Genomic DNA, 27,731 nt, shown 5'->3' on the forward strand with positions numbered 1-27,731 from the left:
AATTTGTAAATAGTGTTACTTAGAATCAAGGAGGTATAATATTTTCATTAGTATTTTACAGACAAGAAAACCAACTCAGATATAACTTGTTCAAGAAAACAACACAGCTACAGACAATTCAGTAGCGCTATGTGAACATCAACAGCCCCTCCCCACGCCCCATCCTCCAGATCACACCACCCCCACCCCACCATGTGCTCATCTGTTTCCCGGCTGCTGTCTCTCTAACACACACTTAATGAGTAGGTGCTTGTTAGGTACCAGGCACTCTTCTAAGTGCTTTAGATGTATTAGTTTATTTAATTCTCATTATAATCCTATATTCCCAACCTACAGATGAGGAAACTGAGGCACAGATTTTGATGGCCGCCCCAAGTTACCAAGGTAGTAATTAGAGAAGCTTGGGCTTTTACAGCAGCACACAGGTGCCTCATACTCACTAGTGATGGGGAGCTGCTGAAGTGAGTGGTTAACAGGGTCCGGGATCTTTCCCAGAGGAACCAGGTATTGCAAACTGCCATAGGAGGGTGCCTGGAACCAGGGCCAAGGGCAGCTCTTTGCGGGAAACAGCACACACTAACGGAGGGCAGTGGCTGTGGAGCCAGACAAGGGGTTTCTCAATCTTGGTTGCTCATTAAAACCAACTGGGAACGAACCTTGAAAACATTATGCTCGGTGAAAGAAACCAGACACAGAAAGACAAATATTGTATGCTTTCACTTATATGAGGCACCTGGAATAGGCAAATTCATAGAGACAGAAAGTAGAACGGTGGTTACCAAGGGCTGGAGGGGGAGAGGGTAATGGGGAGTTTGTGTTGGGGATGATGGAAAAGTTCTGGGTAGAGACAGTGGTGATAGTTACACAACACTGTGAATATATTCAACGGCACTGAACTGTAAACTTAAAACGTGTTAAAATGGTAAATATGTGCATTTTACCCCAATAAAAAAATAAAATAATTCACCACATTCACAGAATAAAAGAAAAAATCATGATCATCTGAAAAAAACATCACCTGGGCCCCACTCTGAGATTCAGATGTAGCTCACCTAGTGCAGTGATCTCGGCCTTGGGCGCCATCAGGATGTCCTGGAGAACTTGGTGAAAACGCAAAGGGCCAGGCCCTTTCCCATGCAGCACCTCTGGTTCTGTGATCTTTAAGCTCTCCAGGCGATTCTTGCCTGTGATATGCCACAACCTTGCAGAACGGCTGGACTACAGTGGCACCAGGCATTGGTTTTCCAGGCGTTTCTAAGGGGCAGCCAAGGTTCAGGAGCGCTGTGCTAAATGGTCGGTAAGTGAGCAGCTGAGGATATTTAGGAGCCCCGCCTCTCATCTCCATGAGGAGGGCCAAGGCGCAGGCCATGGTTGTGGTGAAGGGGATTGGTGGAAAAGAAAGCTGCATCCTGAGCAGCTCTAATAACCTCTCTGAAAAAAACGTGTGGACGGAGCCCAGAAAGGGACAAGAAACTGATGGCATTGGGCTGGTACAAACTTAACCTCCCCTTGCCAACTATATGGTTGGACCATTCAAGAGGGCTGTTTTCTTGCTCTCTGTACAGCCCCTGCTCAACCAGTCCCTGCTTCACTCACATGACTATCCAATTCTCTTAATCATAGCGCTTAATCAGTAACTGCCTACATGCTTGCCCCCTGCCCCAGGTGCTGGTTTCCCTGGTAACTGATGAGCCAAGCTGACATCAGTTCCCCCTTTAAATGGTGGCCCCTTCTCCCCCGCAAGTAGCGAAGATTCCTGCCATGGACTGCCTGCTCTCTGCCGTTCACGATGGGGTGTTACTCCAGGATCTTTCGCTGCAGACTTGTAAGATCCCTTATCCAATAACTGGTTGATGTCTCTGTGGCTGTCTCTGGGCTCTTTCTTCAGCTTCAAGGCTGGGCAACTACAAGGCTTGCAGCCCAGCACCAACTAAGTGAATGTTGCTTGCCACCTGGATCTACAAGAATTCAGTCATTAGCCACTGCAGTCACTGACCTACAGCACACCTTGGAAAACATTCAGGGGGAAGATCAGGGATAAGGTACCTGTGCTCTGGGAAAACTGGCAGAACAGGCCTCCAGGTTGTTAGAGGTTTTCAGGAGAAAACTTTATGAACCCAGACTCTTGCATCTTCCTACACCTAGAAAAGCACTAAAGTCAGTAACTGAGATACCTACTCCCCGTGACTAGCAGTTACCTTCTACCAAGATGTGTGCTTTAGGGCTTCCCTGGTGGCACAGTGGTTAAGAATCTGCCTGCCAATGCAGGCAACACGGGTTCGAGCCCTGGCCCTGGAAGATCCCACATGCCGTGGAGCAGCTAAGCTCATGCAACACAACTACTGAGCCTGTGCTCTAGAGCCCGCAAGCCACAACTACTGAGCCCATGTGCCGCAACTACTGAAGCCTTTGTGCCTAGAGCCCGTGCTCCACAACAAGAGAAGCCACCACAATGAGAAGCCTACACACTGCAAGGAAGAGTAGTCCCCACTCACCACAACTAGAGAAAGCCCACGCACAGCAACAATGCCCAACACAGCCAAAAATAATAACAAATAAATTAATTAAAAAAAAAAGATGTGTGCTTTACTGTACATATCCTTCCTCCAAATTCACATATATACTGGCCATCCCCCTTACCTCTTTGGAGCAGTTCCTCAGAGCTATCTGAGAGGCTATCTCCCAGGCTATATAGTCCTCAGTAACCCCAAATAAAACTATAAAACTGAACTCACAGCTCTTACATTGTTGTTGTTGTTGCTGTTTTAATTGACACCCTCAAAGGTACATTCATGTGCAGGACTATCTTAGGGCACCAGGACTACCCCACGCCCCTGTGCTCTGATATCAGTTTGCCCAGCACTTTCCTGATAACTAACCCAGCTTCTCAGGCCCCCAGGATCCCAGGTCCAAGTATTCTGATCAGTGGAGAGGTCAATCACACCCTTTCAAGTAAGTATTCGATGTCCGGTTCTATGTCAGCTCCTAGGAAGTTAGCATGAGTCAGTCTACCAGGTGTCTGATTAAGGCACAAATGCACATCTACTGAGGCATCAATAAGAACGTAAGCTCTATGTGGGCTGGGAGTTTGTCTTTTTCTCTGCTGAATCCCCAATACCTTAGGGCAGTGCCTGGTCATGAAGGCACTCAATAAATTTTTGTTTAATAAATTTTATTTTTATTTATTTATTATTTTTGGCTGTGTTGTGTCTTCATTGCTGCACGTGGGCTTTCTCTAGTTGCAGCGAGTGGGGGCTACTCTTCGTTGCAGTGCGCGGGCTTCTCATTGCGGTGGCTTCTCTTGTTGCAGAGCACGGGCTCTAGGCGCACGGGCTTCAGTAGTTGTGGCTCGCGCGCTCTAGAGCCAGGCTCAGTAGTTGTGGCTCATGGGCTCTAGAGTGCAGGCTCAGTAGTTGTGGCGCACGGGCTTAGTTGTTCTGCGGCATGTGGGACCTTCCCGGACCAGGGCTCGAACCCGTGTCCCCTGCATTGGCAGGCAGATTCTTAACCACTGCGCCACCAGGGAATCCTGGCACTCACTAAATCTTTGATGGACAGATAGATGGGGTTGCTGGGCCTACAAAAAAACCCAGACTAGACCTCAAGCCATAAGATCCCACCTGCCCCAGGCAGCCAGCACCCCTTCCACCCTCATTCCCTCTATCTGGCTCTGCCTTCTCCAAAGAATACACAGTGTAAAAATAAGTGCTGACCAGTGTAGGGGAGTAAAATTGCCACCCCAAAAATGTCTCTTCGACATGTGGATTATTTCAAGTTGAAAATAAACAAGACGCAAAAGACTCAAAAAAAAAGAAAAAAAGAAAACCTTTCTTTTTACCTCCTTAACTGCCTAAAGAATGTAGATAGAAGACCTGTTGGGGCATGGGGGGAGCTATCACCATACATAACTACTGTATGAACTAGATGTGGAGACAGGAAGGAACCTAGCAAAGTCTGTTAGTTAAAATTTCTCTTGGTGTCCCAATGTCTGTGTGGCCCCGTAAACATTTGTTTACCAAACATTTGCTTTTCCATCTCCAGGTCCCGAAACCACTACCTCCAACATCCTCTTCTGTCTTTAGCTAATGGTGGTGTTTAAGGTGAGGGCTTCAGACATTTTGGTGAGTTAGTCAGTTTCCCTAGGTCTCTCCCATATATACATGTCATTAAACTTTGTTTGATTTTCTCCTGTTAATCTGTCTCATATCAATTTATTTCTTAGACCAGCCAGAAGAACCTAGAAGGGTAGAGGAAACTATCTCCTCCCCAACACCAGTAAACAGGTGAAAATAATCCAACATTTCATTAGGCCCCAACACCAGCCTCCTCTCTGAATAAACCCTTAACCAATGCAGAAAAGTATTCATCAATTTTTCCCACTAGATAAGTCGCCTCAAGAAGAGACACAGGGCTTCCCTGGTGGCGCAGTGGTTGAGAGTCTGTCTGCCGATGCAGGGGACACAGGTTCGTGCCCCGGTCCGGGAAGATCCCACATGCCGCGGAGCCCGTGAGCCATGGCCCCTGAGCCTGCACATCCGGAGCCTGTGCTCCGCAACGGGAGAGGCTGCAACAGTGAGAGGCCTGTGTACTGCCAAAAAAAAAAAAAAGAAGAGACACAGATGACAAAAAATAAAGTGGCCGGCCAACTGGGCCAGAAGGAAACACGGCAGCTCTTGGCAGCGTGGGTTTCCTCTGAGAGCTCTGGGACTTCTGGTTGGAGTTTTCAGTTCTTCATATATGGGTATCAACAAGTCACAGCGTAATGGAAACTCATTCTTCCCCTCTGCCTATGACACAGGCAGCAAGAACCCCGGGTGCAATTCAACTCCATCACCGATTAGCTATTGTGGCCTCTAGCAAATGACTCAACCTCTCTGGGCCTCGTTATCTTAACAGAGAACTGTTTTGAGGTTTGAATGAGCTCGTACATGAGAAGTCCTTCACAGTGTGGGTAAAATATTAGCTTTCTTCACTTTCGAAAAAGAGTGCTTAAAAGGTCATGTGGAAGTTGGGGAACAGAAACTGAGGAAGTGATGCTGCCACAACCCTGCAGCAGAATCCATTCTCCACTTCAGGGCTGCAAACATCCCAACGCTCTAAATTCAGGGCTGTCCCCATGGAACAAAGCAGACAGCAGAAAGGGCCAGAGCCTTTACAGAAGGCCTACCCCCTCCCCTCAACCAACCCTGCAAGAGAAAATGGCTGCAACAAAATGAAATGCTGATGAGTCGGAAAGTCCAGCATTTCTTCCTTCCACAAATATTTACTGAATGCTTACCATGTGCCTGGCCCTGTGGTATGTGGTGAGAATGCCACAGGCTTCCTCTGTGTCCTGACACCCTTCTAAGGTCAGTCCCTCAGTGATTAGCATTAGGTCCTGGGCAAACCCCACAAGGAGGCCAAGGGCACTCGCTAATCAATAGGACAGAAACAGACCCTGTGCAAGAGCAGCTGGGTGTTACTTGCCAAGGTGCCCCTCCCCCCACCATGGGAACAAATGATTCAGGGTGAAGTAGCCTCATGCCCAGAAAATTTATGAGACTTCAAATGTTTCCCAGAGCCTTATATAATTCTTTGCAAAACTGTCTCATACTTGTGAGAAAGCCAAAAGGAGAAATAATTTAAGCAAGTGTTTTCCATCAGTATATTCTTTTTAGGGAAAGGAAGAATTAGTCCTGAGGGCAAAATGAAACATGAATATGCTGAAAGTATTTGTCTATTCCTGCATGTATTTGGCTAGAAGTAGAAATTTACATAATACAAAACAACAGAGCATCAAGACACTAGACAAACAGAACATGAAGCAAGGTTTGTTGAATGATCTTAAGACCTTAAGCTGTGATTGGTTGTGGCTTTATAAATCAGAAATTTAAGTCAGGAAAAATAATGTTTCTCCATGGTACAGCCTAGTTTCCAACCAATCTGATGATTCTTAGATCCTCCAAACAAATCCTACTGGGAAAATTCTGAATTCCACTGTAGCAGTAGAAGTCAGAAGCAGGTTAACAAAATGAATGTGTACAGCCAGCCAGGCCAGCCAGAATCTCATTAGCAAAAAGAACACAAAAGCAAAACAAATACTGTATCAACTCTTCCAAAGTAAGTTGGCAAAAAATGGTATCTGAGAAAAAAAATAATAAAGGAAATATGGTTTGGAACACTATGCAACCATTAAAATTCTATGCAACCTGTTGGCATAAAACATTGTTCACGACAAATTACGTAAAGAGAGAAATTACAAACTAATATGTATAGGTGATCCCACTTTTGTCAGTATTTATTCACAAAAAATACTGTAGTATTTTTTGTCAATAGTGTAGATGGATATGTGTTTATTTCCTTTTATCTACACAGATTCACATATACTCAAAAGTATAGAAGGACAGTCACTTCACGGTTATATGAGTTTCCTATTACTGCTACAACAAATTACCACAAGCTTGGTGGCTTAAAACAACGTAAATTTACTCTCATAACTCTGGACTCAAAGTCTAAATTCAAGGTATTGGCAGGGATGTGTTCCTTTTGGAGGTTTCAGGAGAATCTGTTTCCTTGCTTTTTCCAGCTTCTCAAGGCCACCCTCCTTCCTTGACTTGTGGCCCTTTCCTCCATCCTCTAAGTCAGCAGTGTAGCATTTTCTCCTCTCTCTGGTCTCCTGCTTCCCTCTTGCAAAGATCCTTGTGAGTACATCAAGGCCACCTGGATGATCCAGGATAATCTCCTCATCTCAAAACCATTACCTTAATCACATCTGCAAAGTCTCTGGGGATTAGGACATGGACATCTTTTGGGGCCGATATTCCACCTACCACATTAACAATGGTTATTCCTGGGTGGTGAGATTATGGGAGATTTTTGTTGTTGTTGATCTCTATTTTCTTATTCTAAAGTCAACGTATATTACTTGTGTAACTTTTAAAAAGAAGTTTGCTGTTTGGGTGACAAATATTCTAAAACTGGATTAAGGTGATAGTTGCACAACTCACAACATTTATTAAAAGTCATTGAATTGTATACTTAAATTGGGTGAATTTTATGGTATGTAAATAATACCTCGATAAAGTGTTAAAAACAAAAACCAAAATCTAATGCACAGTATAGTGAATATAGACAACAATATTGTCTTATAATCATCAAACTTGCTAATTATCAATTATTCCAACCATCAAAAAGAAATGATAATTATGTACCATGATAGAGGTGCTAATTATCACCACAATGGCAATCACATTACAATATATAAATGTATCAAAATAACATGTATACCTTAAATGTACACAAGGTTATATGTCAAATATATTTCAATAAAAACGAAAAACAGGGCTTCCCTGGTGGCGCAGTGGTTGAGAGTCCGCCTGCTGATGCAGGGGACACGGGTTCGTGCCCCGGTCTGGGAAGATCCCACATGCCGCAGAGCGGCTGGGCCCGTGAGCCACGGCCGCTGAGCCTGCGCGTCCGGAGCCTGTGCTCCGCAAAGGGAGAGACCACAACAGTGAGAGGCCCGCGTACCGGGAAAAAAAATAAAAACGAAAAACAGAAAAAGGGGGGTTGCAATTTACTTTCAAATGGCTCAACGAAGAAAAAATGTACTGTAGTTATATATATAAAGCAAATATAGCAAGATGTTGACGACTGGTGAATCTAAGTGGAGTTCACTGTACAGTTCTTTCAACTTTGGTGTAGGTTTTAAATTTTCCAAAAGGAAAAGGAAAACGGGCAGGGGGAACAAGGAGTCATGACAGAGCATCTCTAGAAACTAGAGTTATTTGAGTATTCGAGTCTGAAGCTAGACTAGCTTCTAGGCTTTGCCAGAGGCCCTGGTTCCAAGCAGCGTGGAAGCATCAGTTAGTGCCTCTCTAAGGCAGTCTTAGAAGGCAGCCAGCGCTTACCTCTTCCTTCCTCGCCATACCCCAGGTGAGGGGGGACCACGATCCTCCTCTTCTCTCCAATGCAAACGCCGAGTAAACCTTCATCCATCCCAGCAATCACGTAGCCCTGCCCAATGTACGTGTCAAAGGTGCGGTTCCGCGAGTAGCTGGGAAAGAGGAAAAGAGCTTGGTCACGAGGAATACCGCAGCAGCAGTGTAGCTGGTACCATGAGGCAACAGAGCGCAGGGGCCTCCAGACTCCAGAATAGGGTGAACCCTAGAATCTGAGTACAAGCCAGGAAACACGCTCCCCTGAAATGATGAACAAGGATCCACACACTGCGTGGGAGCTGCCGCCTGCACAAACACTCCCAGAAATAAGCCCTCCAGCCCTCTGGTTTGGTCAAGTTATGAATGGGATGCAGGTTACAAGAAGCAATCATGCAGAAATGTAGCTATAATGTAAATCGGACTCTACGCTTGTTGACCATGTCAGGTTAATGAAAAAAGCATTAAGGGCGCCCTTGTCAGAAACTAAGAATTTCTCTGTTATCTCTTGTAAAGAAACAACTTAGAAGTTCTAGAGTCTTCTATTACTCTAACATAAAGTTTCAAATGAAAGCCCAAAAAGGAAAAAAAAAAAAAAAGAAACTAAGAATTTCTCTAAAGAGGAGAGTATCTGTATATGTGGGACATGAATATTCAGATTGCCAGAAAAGTAGCATATATACTGAGAGCAATTTAACTCTGCAGTGAACTCGCCCTACTGCAATCCATGCTCACCAAGCTACCACCCGGTGAGTACCTGAATTTCCCAAGTGCCTCTGGTAGGAGCCCCAGGCATTCCACTCAGTGGAGAGATCCAGCCTCTGTATTAATTGCCAATTGAGTCTGATTACTGAGTTTGGAGAAAACAAAGCCTGATGATTCCAGAATAAAATAATAAAACTTCATTTGCCTCTTCAGATACTGAACTCTGAACCACAGTGATCTGTACCCATTACCCACCCCCAGCTGGAGCAGATGTGGCAAAAAGCTTGTCCTGAGAAAGAGCCAGTCAGTTCCACTGTCACCTCATCAAACACAGCCCAAGGATGACTGTGTCAGAGAAGATGGTCAGCAGTGGGACCAGGGAGATGAAAAGGCAGAGCTGTGAGAGGCTCTTCCTCCTCAACACCCCTCAGGGACCACAAAGCCAAGGGGCGTGAAGAAATGATAGTAACAAATGATTCTCCTCATCCAGGAAGCAGATTTTCTACATAATTATCTGTATTTCACTGTATATGTATGGAAGACCTATGAAGTGCATAACTCTGGTTCCCTGTGAAGAGGGGAACTGGGTGATTGAGGGACAAGGATAGGTGAAAAATTCTTCATTGTATATTCTTTTACACTTTTAGGATTTTGAACCATATCAATGTATCACAGTAGGAAAAAACGATGTTTAAAAAGAAAAAGAATATTCTCTATCATACAAACTAAAAAGTTACAATAGCTAAAGGTATGATTGTGGCCCAGAAATAGCTAGATCACTGGAAAAGGATAAAAATTCTAGACCAAGACCCAAAAGTGTATACAAGAATTTGGTACATGATCAATGTCAGATTTTAAATGAGTGAGGAAAATACAGTTATTCAATAAAGGGTGTTGGAGAAACTGGCTAACCATCTGGAAAAAACCATTTAGATCCTTACTGTCATACTGAACACCACAATAAATTCCAGATGGATTTAAGATTGAAACATGAAAGCATTTATAAACACTGAAGAGAGCCTGCAGAAGCTTTTTAATATTTACTTCAAGTGGTGAAAATGGAAGGGGTTGATGTGAAATTATTACATTTTATTAAATATCTTTGCATTGTTTCACTTATACAACAAGAACATAATATTCTTTAAAATAAAAATTCTAATAGAGAATATTTTAAAGGATAAAAAAATAAAGCCATTAGAAGAGCAGGAGGAAAATACAGGTGAATATTTATATACTCTAGGGGAAAAATAAACAAGTCCAGGGGCAGGGAGAGACTTTTTAGCAAGTTACTCAAGACAGAATATATAAGAATTTACATAAGAATAAAGGGAGCCATAAAGGAGAAATGGAATGTATTTAACAACATAAAAGGTTTATATTTAAACAGATCAAAAATCACAACAACCGAAATTAAAGTGCAAATAAACAGGCAGTATGTTTTCAACAATATGCAACCATAAAATTGTTAATATCTTTAATGTACAGAGATTTTAAATTAATAAGAAAAGGACAAATACCAATATCCTCAATATAAAAACAGGCAAATACACAAACAGGTAAATCACAAAAGAAAATATCCAAATAGTCAATAAACATTTGAAAGAATTTCAACCTTAATAGCAATCAAAGAAATTCACATTACAATTATAAAGTTCTATTTTTCTCCTATAAATTGGCAAAGATTATTTTTAAATAATACCCAATGTTGCTGAGTTTGCAGGAAATGGGGTACTCTTAGTGATGTAAAACCTTCCTTGAGGACAACTTGGTACTTATATCAAAGGCTGTAAAAATACACATAACCTTAAACCTAGAGATTCTTCTAGAAATTTATCCTAAGGAAACAATCATATTATTTAAGATTTAGCTACAAAAATAATTATTGCAGTCCCTCTTAGAACATCAAAAGATAGAAAATAATAGGGATTGATTACTAAATTAAGGCAAACCTATATAATGGAATATTACTTAGCTCTTAGGATGGATTAGACCCCAGTGTACTAAAATGGAAATCTGTTTGAAACCTAAGAAAACTGGTTCCATTAATATGAAAAGAAATCTGGTATCCACTAGAAAAATGGCTTTTCAACTAAAAATAAAATTCCAGGGAATAAAAGACAGAACCAAGATCATATGTGACAAGTAATCACACGCACACACTCTCTCAATTTTTTTTAATAGAAAAAATAAAAACAACTCAAATGTCATCAATGGGGAATGGTTAGATAAATATGGTATATTCACTCAATGAAACACTACACAGACATAAAAAATGATTTCTCTCTACGCATTAATATGGAAAAATTCCAAGGTGAAAAAAAGCAAGGAGCAGGGGCTTCACTGGTGGCGCAGTGGTTAAGAATCCGCCTGCCAATGCAGGGGACATGGGTTCGAGCCCTGGTCCAGGAGGATCCCACATACCGCAGAGCAACTAAGCCCATGCACCACAACTACTGAGCCTGCACTCTAGAGCCCGCGAGCCACACTACTGAACCCACATGCCACATCTACTGAAGCCCGTGCGCCTAGAGCCTGTGCTCCACAACAAGAGAAGCCACCGCAATGAGAAGCCCGCGTGCCGTAACGAAGAGTATAGCCCCTGCTCGCCACAACTAGAGAAAAGCCCATGCGCAGCAACGAAGACCCAAGGCAGCCAAAAATAAATTAATTAATTAAAAAAAAAGCAAGGAGCATAATAGTGTATATAGTACGTAGCATTATGTTATCTGTATATGTATATAATACATAATGTTATATATGTATGTATATAGTATTCTATATGCTATATACTATAAAGCGGAGAAAATAATATAACAATTGTATTTGCTTATATCTGCTTTAGGAAAAAAATCCACACATTTGAAGAATAAAAAAGAAACTAATTAATAACAGTGGTTAACTCTAAGTGGCTTGGGGGGAGGGGGATGTGAGGTTGGCAGGGATGGTCGGTACAACACATCTTAATGCATATTTTGTTTTAATTTTGAACCATGAGACTACTGCCTTTTTCCAAAAAAGTCAAATGAAAAATTTAAAAGAAGGGATCCGCGGAGTGGTAAGAATGAATTATGCAAATAAAATTATACCGTATAAAAAGTCTGTAATGTTTCTGGGTGACTAACTAAACGAGAAGTCTCTTACCTCAGAGAAACAGGTAGATTGCTGTCACTACTTGCTTGCTCTATAGGAAGCTAAAGGAATCCAAACAACACATGCCACCTGAATGAGCAACGCATACCAAACACCTGTTGCCTGCTCACAACTGCAGGCTAAGCCTGATAAACAAAGCTTTGAATAACAACAGGCTCCGCCCAGCATCCAAACAGTCCCTGCAGCAGATAAACCATGAAAGTTTGCAAAGTGCTTCTGCCTACCTTCTCTCTTTAATCTAACCATCTCTTTGAGAAAGGTGCTAACAACAACGAAAAAACTGAAGCTCAGGGAGGTCAAATGCTATCCAAAGTCACACACCTAGTGCACCACACACAGGGACTGGAATCCAGATCTCCCAGCACCAAGTCTCTTCTCTTCGCATCCTACCGCCTGGACCTGCCTCCTGGTCACTTTCCACCTTGGACCCCAGAGTTGGGTTTATACTTGAATAGCCGAGCACAGTCTAGAGGGACTGTGGGAGTCCAGGGTGAGCCTCTCCTGCTTTCCTGCAGACCCATCTCCCACAGGCCCCAAGGAGACCGTTCTAACAACCTCTGAAGGAATTCAGTATCAGAAAATAGAAACCTATACTGGAGATGAAAATACTAACTCAAAATCAGCACTGACAAGCTATAAACTATATTTAATAAGATGTTCTGGTAAGTGAAGGACCCTGTTGTTTGCTTACCTGGAATCAAAGAATGTACCATCCAGAAGTGTGCCGTTGTAATGATACCTGAGAAAGTCCCCCGTTTGACTTTGCCGCTCACAGTTTTCAGGAACTACCTTATTCTCAATGGAAATGCCATCCTTGGGGTTATGGAGGTCCATTAATGCAACATCAAACACCAGAGATGCCTGCCCAGGAATGTCTTTCCCTAGAGTGGAATGAAGGAAGATGATGAAATCAGGACACAAGATTTAGGAAGTATCAATACTTTAACTACAATTCAACACCCACTACATTGGTGTTACACATTCCTTGAAGTTTCCCAGCCAAGGAAACAAATGTTCTTCCACATCTTGGGTGGTCCCCCATGGTGTCTAACCGTGCTATCTCACGTGGTGTCCAACCGAGGGCTGGCAGGTATAATTTGAAGCCTGACTTCCTCAGAAAAAGGAGCAAACCGATAATAATGACATGGAGAATACTGTGACCACATTTTCTATGCTTGTGCTTGCAAATCAAGGCTCTATGTGAGTGGTTATATACCCACATGCAAACCCAAATACATACCTCTGTGGGTTTCTGTTTGTATATAGATGCAAATCACAGACATTCCACAGCTTGGATCTGGTTCTGGAGAACACTACACAGACTTGTTCTTTGGAACTCACAGACAATTATTTTAAAATTTATTTTATTGAGTACAGTTGTTTTACAATGTTGTGTTAATTCCTCCTGTACAGCAAAGTGATTCAGTTATACATATATATATATATTTTCTTTTTTTTTAATAGTTCGTTCTTGGAGTATAATTGCTTTACAATGTTGTGTTAGTTTCTGCTGTATAACAAAGTGAATCAGTCACATGCATACATATATCCCCATATCCCCTCCCTCCCGAGCCTCCCTCCCATCCTCCCTATCCCACCCCTCTAGGTCACCTCAAAGCACCGAGCTGATCTCCCTGTGCTATGGGGCTGCTTCCCACTAGCTAACTATTTTACATTCAGTAGTGTATATATGTCGATGCTACTCTCACTTCACCCCAGCTTCCCCCTCCCACCCCGTGTCCATTCTTTATGTGTACATCTTTATTCCTGCCCTGCAACTAGGTTTATCAGTACCATTTTTTTTTTTTTTTAGATTCCATATACATGCATTAGCATATGGTATTTGTTTTTCTCTTTCTGACTTACTTCACTCTGTATGACAGACTCTAGGTCCATCCACCTCACTACAAATAACTCAATTTTGTTTCTTTTTATGGCTGAGTAATATTCCATTGTATATATGTGCCACATCTTCTTTATCCATCCATCTGCCAATGGACACTTAGGTTACGTCCATGTCCTGGCTATTATAAATAGTGCTGCAGTGAACATTGTGGTACGTGTCTTTTTGAATTATGGTTTTCTCAGGGTATATGCCCAGTAATTGCTGGGTCATATGGTAGTTCTATTCTTAGTTTTTTAAGGAACCTCCATACTGTTTTCCATAGTGGTTGTATCAATTTACATTCCCACCAACAGTGCAAGAGGGTTCCCTTTTCACCACACCCTTTCCAGCATTTATTGTTTCTACATTTTTTGATAATTGCCATTCAGACTAGCGTGAGATGATAGCTCATTGTAGTTTTGATCTGCATTTCTCTAATAATTAGTGATGTTGAGCATCTTTTCACGTGTCCCTTGGCCATCTGTATGCCCTCCTTCGTGAAACGTCTACTTAGGTCTTCTGCCCATTTTTTAATTGGATTGTTTGTTTTTTTGATATTGAGCTCCATGAGCTGTTTGTATATTTCGGAGATTAATCTTTTGTCTGTTGTTTCATTTGCAAGTATTTTCTCCTATTCTAAGAAATCAAAGATGACAAACAGATGGAGAAATATACCATGTTCTTGGATTGGAAGAATCAATATTGTAAAAATGACTATACTACCCAAAGCAATCTACAGATTCAATGTAATCCCTATCAAACTACCAGTGGCATTCTCCACAGAATTAGAACAAAAAATTTTACAATTCTTATGGACACACAAAAGACCCTGAACAGCCAAAGCAATCTTGAGAAAGAAAAACGGAGCTGGAGGAATCAGGCTCCCTGACCTCAAACTATACCACAAAGCTACAGTAATCAAGACAGTATGGTACTGGTACAAAAACAGAAATAAAGATCAATGGTACAGGATAGAATGCCCAGAGATAAACCCACGCATATATGGTCACCTAATTTACGACAAAGGAGGCAAGAACATACAATGGAGAAAAGACAGGCTCTTCAATACATGGTGCTGGGAAAACTGGACAGCTACGTGTAAAAGAATGAAATTAGAACACTACCTAACACCATATACAAACGTATATATATTCTTTTTCATATTCTTTTCCATTATGCTTTATTACAGGACATTGACTATAGTTCCCTGTGCTACACTGTAAAACCCTGTTGTCCCTCCATTCCATACACAATAGTTTGTATCTGCTAATCCCAAACTCCCAATCCAACCCTCTACCACCCCACTTCCCCCTTGGCACCCACAAGTCTGTTCCCAATGTCTGGGAACTCACAACCAACTTTTTTTTTACATCTTCATTGGAGTATAATTGCTTTACAATGCTGTGTTAGTTTCTGCTGTATAACAAAGTGAATCAGCCATATGCATACATATATCCCCATATCCCCTCCCTCTTGCGTCTCCCTCCCACCCTCCATATACCACCCCTCTAGGTGGTCACAAAGCACCAAGCTGATCTCCCTGTGCTATGCAGCTGCTTCCCACTAGCTATCTATTTTACATTTGGTAGTGTATATATGTCCATGCTACTCTCTCACTTCGTCCCAGCTTACCCTTCCCCTCCATGTGTCCTCAAGCCCATTCTCTACATATGAGTCTTTATTCCTGTCTTGCCCCTAGGTTCTTCAGAACCTTTTTTTTGTTTTAGATTCCATATATATGTGTAAGCATACAGTATTAGTTTTTCTCTTTCTAACTTACTTCACTCTGTAGGACAGACTCTAGGTCCATCCACCTCACTACAAATAACTCAATTTCGTTTCTTTTTATGGCTGAGTAATATTCCGTTGTATATATGTGCCACATATTCTTTATCCATTCATCTGTCAATGGACAATTAGGTTGCTTCCATTTCCTGGCTATTGTAAATAGTGCTGTAATGAACATTGTGCTACATGACTCTTTTCGAATTATGCTTTTCTCAGGGTATATGCCCAGTAGTGGGATTGCTGGGTCGTATGGTAGTTCTATTTTTAGTTTTTTGAGGAACCTCCATACTGTTCTCTATAGTAGCTGTATCAATTTACATTCCCACCAACAGTGCAAGAGGGCTCCCTTTTCTCCACACCCTTTGCAGCATTTATTGTTTGTAGATTTTTTGATGATGGCCATTCTGACCGGTGTGAGGTGATGCCTCATTGTAGTTTTGATTTGCATTTCTCTAATGATTAGCAATGTTGAGCATCCTTTCATGTGTTTCTTGGCAATCTGTATATCTTCTTCGGAGAAATGTCTATTTATGTCTTCTGCCCATTTTTGGATTGGGTTGTTTTTTTGATATTGAGCTCCATGAGCTGCTTGTATATTTTGGAGATTAATCCTTTGTCAGTTGCTTCGTTTGCAATACTTTCTCCCATTCTGAGGGTTGTCTTTTCCTTTTGTTAATGTTTTCTTTTGCCGTGCAAAAGTTTTTAAGTTTCATTAGGTCCCATTTGTTTATTTTTGTTTTTATTTCCATTTCTCTAGGAGGTGGATCAAAAAGGATCTTGCTGTGATTTATGTCATAGAGTGTTCTGCGTATGTTTTCCTCTAACAGTTTTATAGTGTCTGGCTTTACCTTTACGTTTTAATCCATTTTGAGTTTATTTTTGTGTATAGTGTTAGGGAGTGTTCTAATTTCATTCTTTTCCATGTAGCTGTCCAGTTTTCCCAGCACCACTTATTGAAGACGCTGTCTTTTCTCCATTGGATATTCTTGCCTCCTTTATCAAAAATAAGGTGACCATATGTGCGTGGGTTTATCTCTGGGCTTTCTAGCCTGTTCCATTGATCTGTATTTCTGTTTGTGCCAGTACCATCCTGTCTTGATTACTGTAGCCCTGTAGTACAGTCTGAAGTCCAGGAGCCTGATTCCTCCAGCTCCGTTTTTCTTTCACAAGATGGCTTTGGCTATTCGAGGTCTTTTGTGTCTCCATACAAATTGTGAAATTTTTTTTTCTACTTCTGTGAAAAATGCCATTGGTAGCTTGATAAGGATTGCATTGAATCTGTAGATAGCTTTGGGGAGTATAGTCATTTTCACAATGTTGATTCTTCCAATGCAAGAACATGATATGTCTCTCCATCTGTTTGTATCATCTTTAATTTCTTTCATCAGTGTCATAGTTTTCTTCATACAGGGCTTTTTTCTCCTTAGGTAGGTTTATTCCTAGGTATTTTATTCTTTTTGTTGCAATGGTAAATGGGAGTGTTTCCTTAATTTCTCTTTCAGACTTTTCATATTAGTGTATAGGAATGCAAGAGATTTCTGTGCATTAATTTTGTATCCTGCTACTTTACCAAGTTCATTGATTAGCTCTAGTAGTTTTCTGGTAGCATCTTTGGGATTCCCTATGTATAGTATCATGTTATCTGCAAACAGTGACAGCTTTACTTCTTGTTTTCCAATTTGGATTCCTTTTATTTCTTTTTTTTTCTCTGCTTGCTGTGGCTAAAACTTCCAAAACTATGTTGAATGATAGTGGTGAGAGTGGGCAACCTTGTCTTGTTCCTGATCTTAGTGGATATGATTTCAGTTTTTCACCACTGAGAACGATGCTGGCTGTGGGTCTGTCATATATGGCCTTTATTATGTTGAGATAAGTTCCCTCTATGCCTACTTTCTGGAGGGTTTTTATCATAAATTGGTGTTGAATTTTGTGGAAAGCTTTTTCTGCATCTATTGAGATGATCATGTGGTTTGTATCCTTCAATTTGTTAATACGGTGTATCACATTCATTGATTTGCATATATTGAAGAGTCCTTGCATTCCTGGGATAAACCCTACTTGATCATGGTGTATGACCCTTTTAATGAGCTGCTGGATTCTGTTTGCTAGTATTTTGTTCAGAATTTTTCCATCTATGTTCATCAGTGATATTGGCCTGTAGTTTTCTTTTTTTGTGACATCTTTGTCTGGTTTCAGTATCAGGGTGATGGTGGAATGAGTTTGGGACTGTTCCTCCCTCTGCTATATTTTTGAGAACTCTGTGAAGGCTGTGAAGCCATCTGGTCCTGGGCTTTTGTTTGTTGGAAGATTTTTAATCAGAGTCTCAATTTCAATACTTGTGATTGGTCTGTTTATATTTTCTATTTCTTCCTGGTTCAGTCTCGGAAGGTTGTGCTTTTCGAAGAATTTGTCCATTTTATTGGCATAGAGTTGCTTGTAGTAATCTCTCATGTCCCTTTGTGTTTCTGCAGTGTCAGTTGTTACTTCTCCTTTTTCATTTCTAATCCTGTTGATTTGAGTCTTCTCCCTTTTTTTCTTGATAAGTCTGGCTAATGGTTTATCAATTTTGTTTATCTTCTCAAAGAACTAGCTTTTATTGATCTTTGCTATCGTTTCCTTCTTTTTCCTTTATTTCTGATCTGATCTTTATGATTTCTTTCCTTCTGCTAACTTTGGGGGTTTTTTGGTGTTCTTCTTTCTCTAATTGCTTTAGGTGTAAGGTTAGGTTGTTTTTTTGAGATGTTTCTTGCTTCTTGAAGTAGGATTGTATTGCTATAAACTTCCCTCTTAGAACTGCTTTTGTTGCATCTCATAGGTTTGGGGTTGTCATGTTTTCATTGTCATTTGTTTCTACATGTTTTTTGATTTCCTCTTTGATTTCTTCAGTGATTTCTTGGTTATTTAGTACCATATTGTTTAGCCTCCATGTGTTTGTATTTTTTACAGTTTTTTTCTTGTAACTGATATCTAGTCTCAGTGTTGTGGTTGGAAAAGATACTCGATACAATTTCAATTTTCTTAAATTTACCAAGGCTTGATTTATGACCCAAGATATGATCTATCCTGGAGAATGTTCCATGAGCACTGAGAAGAAAGTGTATTCTGTTGTTTTTGGATGGAATGTCCTATAAATATCAATTAAGTCCATCTTGTTTAATGTGTCATTTAAAGCTTGTGTTTCCTTATTTATTTTCATTTGGATGATCTGTCCATTGGTGAAAGTGGGGTGTTAAACTCCCCTACTATTATTGTGCTACTGTCGATTTCTCCTTTAATGGCTGTTAGCATTTGCCTTATATATTGAGGTGCTCCTATGTTGGGTGCATAAATATTTACAATTGTTTTATCTTCTTGTTGGATTGATCCCTTAATCATTCTGTAGTGTCCTTCTCTGTCTCTTGTAATAGTCTTTATTTTAAAGTCTATTTTATCTGATATGAGAATTGCTTATCCAACTTTCTTTTGATTTCCATTTGCATGGAATATCTTTTTCCATCTCCTCACTTTCAGTCTGTATGTGTCCCTAGGTCTGAAGTGGGTCTCTTGTAGACAGCATATATACGGGCCTTGTTTTTGTATCCATTCAGCCAGCCTGTGTCTTTTGGCTTGAGCATTTAATCCATTTACATTTAAGGTAATTATCAATATGTATGTTCCCATTACCATTTTCTTAATTGTTTTGGGTTTGTTATTGTAGGTCTTTTCCTTCTCGTGTTTCCTGACTAGAGAAGTTCCTTTAGCATTTTTTGTAAAGCTGGTTTGGTGGTGCTGAATACTCTTAACTTCTGCTTGTCTGTAAAGGTTTTAATTTCTCCGTCAAATCTGAATGAGATCCTTGATGGGTAGAGTAATCTTGGTTGTAGGTTCTTCCTTTTCATCACTTTAAATATGTCCTGCCACTCCCTTCTGTCTTGCAGAGTTTCTGCTGAAAGATCAGCTGTTAACCTTATGGGGATTCCCTTGTATGTTATTTGTTGCTTTTCCCTTGCTGCTTTTAATATTTTTTCTTTGTATTTAATGTTTGATAGTTTGATTAATATGTGTCTTGGCGTGTTTCTCCTTGGATTTATCATATATGGGACCCTCTGTGCTTCCTGGAGTTGATGGGCTATTTTCTTTCCCATGTTAGGGAAGTTTTCAACTATAATCTCTTCAAATATTTTCTCAGTCCCTTTCTTTTTCTCTTCTTCTTCTAGGATCCCTATAATTCAAGTGTTTGTGCACTTAATGTTGTCCCAGAGGTCTCTGAGACTGTTCTCAATTCTTTTCATTCTTTTTTCTCTATTCTGCTCTGCAGTAGTTATTTCCACTATTTTATCTTCCAGGTCACTTATCCGTTCTTCTGCCTCAGTTATTCTGCTATTGAGTCCCTCTAGAGAATTTTTAATTTCATTTATTGTGTTGTTCATCATTGTTTGTTTGCTCTTTATTTCTTCTAGGTCTTTGTTAAATGTTTCTTGTATTTTCTCCATTCTAGTTCCAAGATTTTGGATCATCTTTACTATCATTACTCTGAATTCCTTTTCAGGTAGACTGCCTATTTCCTCTTCATTTGTTTGGTCTAATGGGTTTTTACTTTGCTCCTTCATCTGCTGCATATTTCTCTGTCTTCTCATTTTGCTTGACTTACTGTGTTTGGGGTCTCCTTTTCGCAGGCTGCAGGTTCGTAGTTCCTGTTGTTTTTGGTGGCTGTCCCCAGTGGGTGAGGTTGGTTCACTGAGTTGTGAGGCTTCCTGATGGAGGGGACTGGTGCCTGTGTTCTGGTGCATAAGGCTGGATCTTGTCTTTTAGGTGGGCAGGACCACGTCCGGTGGTGTGTTTTAGGGTGTCTGTGAACTTATTATGATTTTAGGCAGCCTCTCTGCTAATGGGTGGGGTTGTGTTCCTGTCTTTCTAGTTGTTTGGCATGGGGTGTCCAGCACTGGAGGTTGCTGGTCGTTAAGTGGAGCTGGGTCTTAGCATTGAGATGGAGATCTCTGGGAGAGCTGTTGCCGATTGATATTACGTGGGGCCTGGAGGTCTCTGGTAATCCAGTGTCCTGAACTAGGCTCTCCCACCTCAGAGGCTCCGGCCTGACACCCGGCTGGAGCACCAAGACCCTGTCAGCCGCACAGCTCTTTTTCTAGTTTCTGTCCTTTTTCCACACATATAGGTTTTTTCCTTCATATCATTCAGTCTTGCTAAAGTTGTGGGGTCATCTCAGAGATCAATCTGAGTCCCTGTTAATGTTGGAGGGTCTCCTACAGAGGCAGGGGGTGGCTGTGGCTTATTGTGGGGACAAGGACACTGGCAGCAGTAGTTCTGGGAAGTACTCCTTGGTGTGAGCTCTACCAGAGTCCCTCACAACCAACTTTTTTTAAAATAAATTTATTTATTTTATTTTATTTATTTTTGGCTTGTTGGGTCTTCGTTGCTCTGTGTAGGCTTTCTCTAGTTGCGGCGAGTGGGGGCTACTCTTCGTTGCAGTGCGCAGGCTTCTCATTGCAGCGGCTTCTCTTGTTGCACAGCACGGGCTCTAGGCACATGGGCTTCAGTAGTTGTGGCACGCGGGCTCCGTAGTTGTGGCTCACAGGATCTCGAGTGCAGGCTCAGTAGTTGTGGTGCACGGGCTTAGCTGCTCTGTGGTATGTGGGATCTTCCCGGACCAGGGCTCGAACCCGTGTCCCCTGCACTGGCGGGCAGATTCTTAACCACTGCGCCACCAGGGAAGTTCCCCAATTTTTAAAGAGACAAAAATTCAATCCTTTAAATTCATCCAAAACAAGATATAAGTAAAACTAAAGTTAGCTGAGATAAGAGGGGAAAAAATGGCACCCACAATCCAAAACATAAATAGTCCTCCAATCATTTCTATTTCACTTCAGGATGGTATTGCTTCTCATGGATACTCCTAACAGTGAGGATTTATTGAATATGTGCCACACGATAATCCACATGAAGAGATTATGGGGCACTAGCTCTTCCTGCAAAGATCAACATCAACCAATAAGTAACTCTAAATCCAGGACTCTGGGATAGAAGGAAGTTAGTTACCTGACAAACCACTTACCTCAACACTCTTACTTGCCATTTGTTATGTCATGCAAAGGAGAAGGCCTAGACAAGTGAACCACAGGGCATGCCAAGACTGTGCTCCTTCAACTGGCTCTTTGGCAGAGCCCACCCCTCTGTCTCCTTCCCCTCAGAGGAATGGTGAAATCTGCTGAAAGCAGGCTGCTGAGTCAGCCTCTGGATCGCCAGGTGTGGTTAATCCCTGAAATGCAGGTGTGGGTGTGGGAGGATGTGTGATAGAATATTAATCTTTTTTATTTTTCTGTATCTTTTAATTTAATAGAAAACAGAAAGCCTTACGGTAACCCCAGGGTTTAAATTTTTCTAGCATTATTATGTACTACCTGAATATTTGCTTCTTTTTATAACAACTTTATTGAGATATAATTCCCATACTATACAATTCACCTGTTTAAATTTATACCTGGATAGCTGAGCACAGTGTCAAAGTATAAAGCATTTAAAAATAACTATTTTAAATAAACTATTTATTTAAAATATTTAAATTATTTATTATTTATTTTAAATAAACTATGTATTTAAAATATTTAAATTATTTATTATTTATTTAAAATAAATAAATAACATTCATCACATCGGGCTAGGCATCTAGCTTTACTTCGTACCTCATATGCATGTGGATGATGATAAAAGGATTTGGGAGACAAGGAGAATGAACTTCCATTAGCCAAGGATGAGAGAGTTTGAGTAGTGATAAGAATAATAACATATCTTGGGGAGGGGAGAATTAAGATATATTTGCGGCAGTTACTTTCAAGCTTTATTTTTCCTTTAGCAGGTTTTTAAAGAAACTGTCTGCAGATTCCCAGTAATAAAAGTGGAGGTCGACAGGAGAGAAGGCTCCCCTCTCCTCCTGCTCTGTAGACCTAGAACTCTCAGAAAACATAGCTTGGAAAACATTATTTTAGGGGGTTATTAGAAGTCAGGTATCACTGTCAGTAAACTTCTTAAATAGCATCACATTTTCTTTTTTTTTCTCTTTCTTTTCTTTTTTTTTTTTTTTGGCCACACGGCTTGTGGGATCTTAGTTCCCCGACCAGGGATGGGACCCACGCCCCTGCACTGGAAACATGGAGTCTTAACCACTGGACCACCAGGGAAGTCCCGAGATGTCTTACTTAAGAACAACAGTGAGGGTCAGATGAATTGGGAGATTGGGATTGACATATATACACTATTGATACTATATATAAAATAGATAACTAATGAGAACCTACTGTATAGCACAGGGAACTCTACTCAATACTCTGTGGTAACCTAAATGGGAAGGAAATCCAAAAGAGAAGGGATATATATATACGCATAGCTGATTCACTTTGCTGTACAGTAGAAGCTAACACAACATTGTAAAGTAACTAGACTCAAATAAAATTTTTTTAAATAAAATAGTGTTAGGTGGAAAGAAAAAGAACAACAATGACCATTAATAGGTGGAGATTTCTGCAACTTACTCATCAGACAGCAAATGATCTAGACTAGCACCGTCCAAATAGAACTTTCTGCAGTGATGGAAACGCTCTGTATCTGCCCTGTCCAGTATAGCAGCCCTTGGCAACAAGCAGCTCTGAAGTACATGAACTGTGGCAGTGTGACCGAGGTACAGTATTTAAAGTTTTATTTAACCTAATGTAAATGTAAATAGCTATATGTAGCTAGTGGCTACCATACTGGACACTGCACGTCTAGACCAAAAGCTCTGGTGGGTTTCACACGATATGTTAAATTAACCACTGCAAAAGAAATCAAGACAGATGAGAGTGGCTCAAAGAATGAGAAGGACTTACCATCTCCATCTTCTCCATAGGCCAGAAAAGGAGGTATGGTGATGATGCGCTTTTCTCCCACACACATCCCCAGCAGCCCTTTGTCCATTCCAGGAATCAGCCAGCCAATTCCCACATATGTGTCATATGTTTTCATGCGATTGTGACTGAAAACCAATGAGAAATGGGAAAAGTTCCATACCATGAGGGCATTTCCAATTCATCCTTCAAAAGGTTTTTGTTACCCAAAATTCAGCTACCAATGAACTCATACCCATCCCTGGAGAGAAAGCATGTATACATCTTTGTTCCCAATCACAGAGCAGTTGGGAATGAATCCCTTTTCTGATTTCTCCATGGGCATAAAAAAGCGGATGAGAGAGAAAGAACTAAGGGGCATTTCAATGATACTACCATGAATGGCGGGACTTACCTCGAATCAAACAGTGTCCCATCCAAGAACGTTCCATTGTAGTGGTACCTAACAAAATCAGACACCTGGATGGTCCGAGGGCAACTGGGGGGCTTGAAGTAAGTGTGAATCTGAACCTGATCTTCCGAATTCCAAATATCCATCAGAAGTACATCAAAATGAAGCACTGAATCTGGGGGAATCACACCAGCTAGAAAATAAAGAGAGTTCACACTGAGAAGCTGCTGCCTTTTGGGCCAGACAAATAAACACCTAGGATGCTGCCAAGGTGAATGGAAGCCAAAAGGGCTCGAGAGGTCACATACAATTCCAAAATGAACCACATTCCTTCCTTTTTTCCAAATGAAAAACAAATTTTTTTGCCGCACCCTGTGGCTTGCGGGATCTCAGTTCCCTGACCAGGGATTGAACCCAGGCCATGGAATTGAAAGCCCAGGATCCTAACCACTAGGCCACCAGGGAACTCCCTCCAAATGAAATTTAAAGAAAAGAGAAAAAACACAAAAATTTCCTCTCAGCAAGGATAACATTCAGTACACCTGTGTTAATAACACTTCTTTCATATCTAGAATAAATAAACTCTTAAGATGAGATTTTAGCTGTGTGTGTGTGTGTGCTCACAGCTTCTCATTTTCCCCTACCCGAAGCTTCCGAAGACTCTAGTCTGCCTGACTGAAGAGCCTGCAAATGTTCTGGTGGTTTCGGCAGATGTGTTTACAAGCACAGAACAAACACTTACAAACTCCTTCACTTCCATAGGCCAGCTTTGAGGGGATCTTCACAAAACGCCTCTCATTTACACACATCCCGACCAGAGCTTGGTCCATTCCTGCAATCAGTTGTCCTTTTCCCACAAACACGTTGAAAGTGGAGTCTCTGTCATAGCTGAAGACCCAAAAGGTAGGGAGAGAGAAGGAAAAGTATGAATAATCCTTCCCTTAATGAAACTAACCTGTAAAAATGTACCCATGGACAGAGTGAGGTCACTGCAAAGTAAAAAGCCCACAGAGAGGGCTTCCCTGGTGGCGCAGTGGTTGAGAGTCCGCCTGCTGGTGCAGGGAACACGGGTTTGTGCCCCCGTCCGGGACGATCCCACATGCTGCGGAGCGGCTGGGCCCGTGAGCCATGGCCGCTGGGCTTGCACATCCGGAGTCTGTGCTCCGCCACAGGAGAGGCCACAACAGTGAAAGGCCCGCGTACAGCAAAAAAAAGCCCACAGAGGAGTTACTGATGCAGGAAATATCTTCATTGGACAGTACTTGCAGGGTTGGAATTTTTTAATTACCTTGAATATTGCCAGCAAATCTAGTCAGATAAGCATCAGCATAACTCTCTCTAGAGAAAAATATATGTTGTTTGTTGTGAAATATCCACCAATTCTTCCATTAAAAAAAAAAAAGTTTACTCCATTTCCACGTGATTGGTACCTAACAGCAATATCACAGATACTCATGCGCAAATTAACACTAATTTTCTTTTTTTTTCTTTTAAGTCAATAAGTTAAACAAAGAGGCAGCGTGGTATAGCAGGAAGTGCACTTAAACTCTCTTAATCTCAGTTTCCTCCACTGCAAAATGTGAGTGATGATAATAGCCATCACAAGATCTGTACCATATAACGATGTGAAAAGTACTCTGAAAACCTAAGGGTTATGCCAATATTACCATACATAATTATTGCAGGTGACAGAAAGTCTGATGTGGTCTTGAAATCACTAATACATGTGTTTTAAAGGCTGACTGGTGATGGCCTTAAGTAGGAAAATAAATAATGGAATCATGGCTATGATCCAAGCTCTCATCCTCTTCCATGTCAAACTTAGCAACAGCAAGGGGGTGCCAATTAGGATACTATGCTAGGGGCTTTGGGGGATATAAAAAAGTCCAAGGCATGGACTCTGCCTACAAGTACCTTACATACTGGCAGAGACACCTACAGAGTTTTAGACACTGTGTTTAAGAAAATGACTACAGAGCTTGGTTTATAATAACTAAACACTGGAAATAACTTACAAGTTCAAGAGTATGGCACTGATTACATATAAGGCAAGGACATATAATAAAATGCTCTATGGCCATTTAAAAATAACAGATTTCTGCTATAGGGATGTAATGTATAGCATTACTATACATGACTATAGTTAATAATACTGTACAGTGAATATAGTTAATGGTGACTATAGTTAATAATATTGTGTTGCAGGGCTCCCCTGGTGGCACAGTGGTTAAGATTCTGCCTGCCAATGCAGGGGACACAGGTTCAAGCCCTGGTCCGGGAAGATCCCACATGCTGCGGAGCAACTAAGTCCGTGCGCCACAACTACTGAGCCTGCGCTCTAGAGCCCACGAGCCACAACTACTGAGCCCAAGTGCCACAACTACTGAAGCCCATGTACCTAGAGCCCGTGCTCTGCAACAAGAGAAGCCACCGCAATGAGAAGCCTGCACACGGCAAGGAAGAGTAGTCCCCGCTCGCCGCAACTAGAGAAAGCTTGCGCACAGCAACGAAGACCCAACACAGCCAAAGATAAAAATAAATAAATTGGGCTTCCCTGGTGGCGCAGTGGTTGAGAGTCTGCCTGCCGATGCAGGGGACACGGGTTTGTGCCCCGGTCCGGGAGGATCCCACATGCCGCGGAGCGGCTGGGCCCGTGAGCCATGGCTGCTGAGCCTGTGCTCCGCCGCAACGGGAGAGGCCACAACAGTGAGAGGCCCGCGTACCGCAAAAACAAACAAACAAACAAACAAAAATAAATAAATAAATAAATAAATAAATAAATAAATTAGGGCTTCCCTGGTGGCGCAGTGGTTGAGAGTCCGCCTGCCGATGCAGGGGACACAGGTTCGTGCCCCAGTCCGGGAAGATCCAACATGCCACAGAGCGGCTGTGCCCGTGAGCCATAGCCGCTGAGCCTGCACGTCTGGAGCCTGTGCTCCGCCAACGGGAGAGGCCACAACAGTGAGAGGCCTGCGTACCGCAAAATAATTAAGTAATTAATTTTTAAAAATAATAATAATGTGTTGCATATTCAAAGTTGCCAAGAAAGTAAATCTTAAAAGTTATCATTGGGACCTCCCTGGTGGCACAGTGGTTAAGAATCCACCTGCCTAAATTGATACAGCCACTATGGAGAACAGTATGGAGGTTCCTTAAAAAACTAAAAACAGGGGCTTCCCTGGTGGCGCAGTGGTTGAGAGTCTGCCTGCTGATGCAGGGGACGCAGGTTCGTGCCCCGGTCCGGGAAGATCCCACATGCCGCGGAGCGGCTGGGCCCGTGGGCCATGGCCGCTGAGCCTGCGCGTCCGGAGCCTGTGCTCCGCAACAGGAGAGGCCACAATAGTGAGAGGCCCGCGTACCACAAAAAAAAAAAAAAAAAAAACTAAAAATAGAACTACCGTATGACCCAGCAATCCCACTACTGGGCATATACCCTGAGAAAACCATAATTCAAAGAGTCGTGTACCACAATGTTCATTGCAGCTCTGTTTACAACAGCCAGGACATGGAAGCAACCTAAGTGTCCATCGACAGATGAATGGATAAAAAAGATGTGGCACATATATACAATGGAATATTACTCAGCCATAAGAAGAAATGAAATTGAGTTATTTGTAGTGAGGTGGATGGACCTAGATCTGTCATACAGAGCAAAGTAAGTCAGAAAGAGAAAAACAAATACCGTATGCTAACACATATATATAGAATCTAAAACAAAACAAAAAAATGGTTATAAAGAACCTAGAGGCAGGACAGGAATAAAGATGCAGACCTACTAGAGAATGGACTTGTGGACACGGGGAGGGGGAAGGGTAAGCTGGGACGAAGTGAGAGAGTGGCATGGACATATATACACTACCAAATGTAAAATAGATAGCTAGTGGGAAGCAGCCACATAGCACAGGGAGATCAACTTGGTGCTTTGTGACCACCTAGAGGGGTAGGATAGGGAGGGTGGGAGGGAAGGAGACGCAAGACGGAAGAGATATGGGGATATATGTATATGTATAGCTGATTCACTT

At 41.6% G+C, this 27,731-nt stretch overlaps 1 protein-coding gene across 1 annotated transcript in view; it reads right to left on the reverse strand.

The window, feature by feature from the left end:
- Positions 1-27,731, reverse strand: part of FKBP9 (FKBP prolyl isomerase 9) — a 50,985-nt gene that overhangs the window by 11,844 nt on the left and 11,410 nt on the right. The window contains exons 2-6 of the mRNA XM_030857488.3: positions 24,452-24,597; positions 23,713-23,902; positions 23,301-23,446; positions 12,463-12,652; positions 7,890-8,035 (exon numbers count right to left, since the gene is read on the reverse strand). Of these exons, the coding sequence (XP_030713348.2) occupies positions 7,890-8,035; positions 12,463-12,652; positions 23,301-23,446; positions 23,713-23,902; positions 24,452-24,597 (818 nt within the window). The remainder of the gene's footprint in view (positions 1-7,889; positions 8,036-12,462; positions 12,653-23,300; positions 23,447-23,712; positions 23,903-24,451; positions 24,598-27,731) is intronic.

Source organism: Globicephala melas, chromosome 9, assembly GCF_963455315.2.
Source record: "Globicephala melas chromosome 9, mGloMel1.2, whole genome shotgun sequence".
Classification (NCBI taxonomy): Eukaryota; Metazoa; Chordata; class Mammalia; order Artiodactyla; family Delphinidae; genus Globicephala; species Globicephala melas.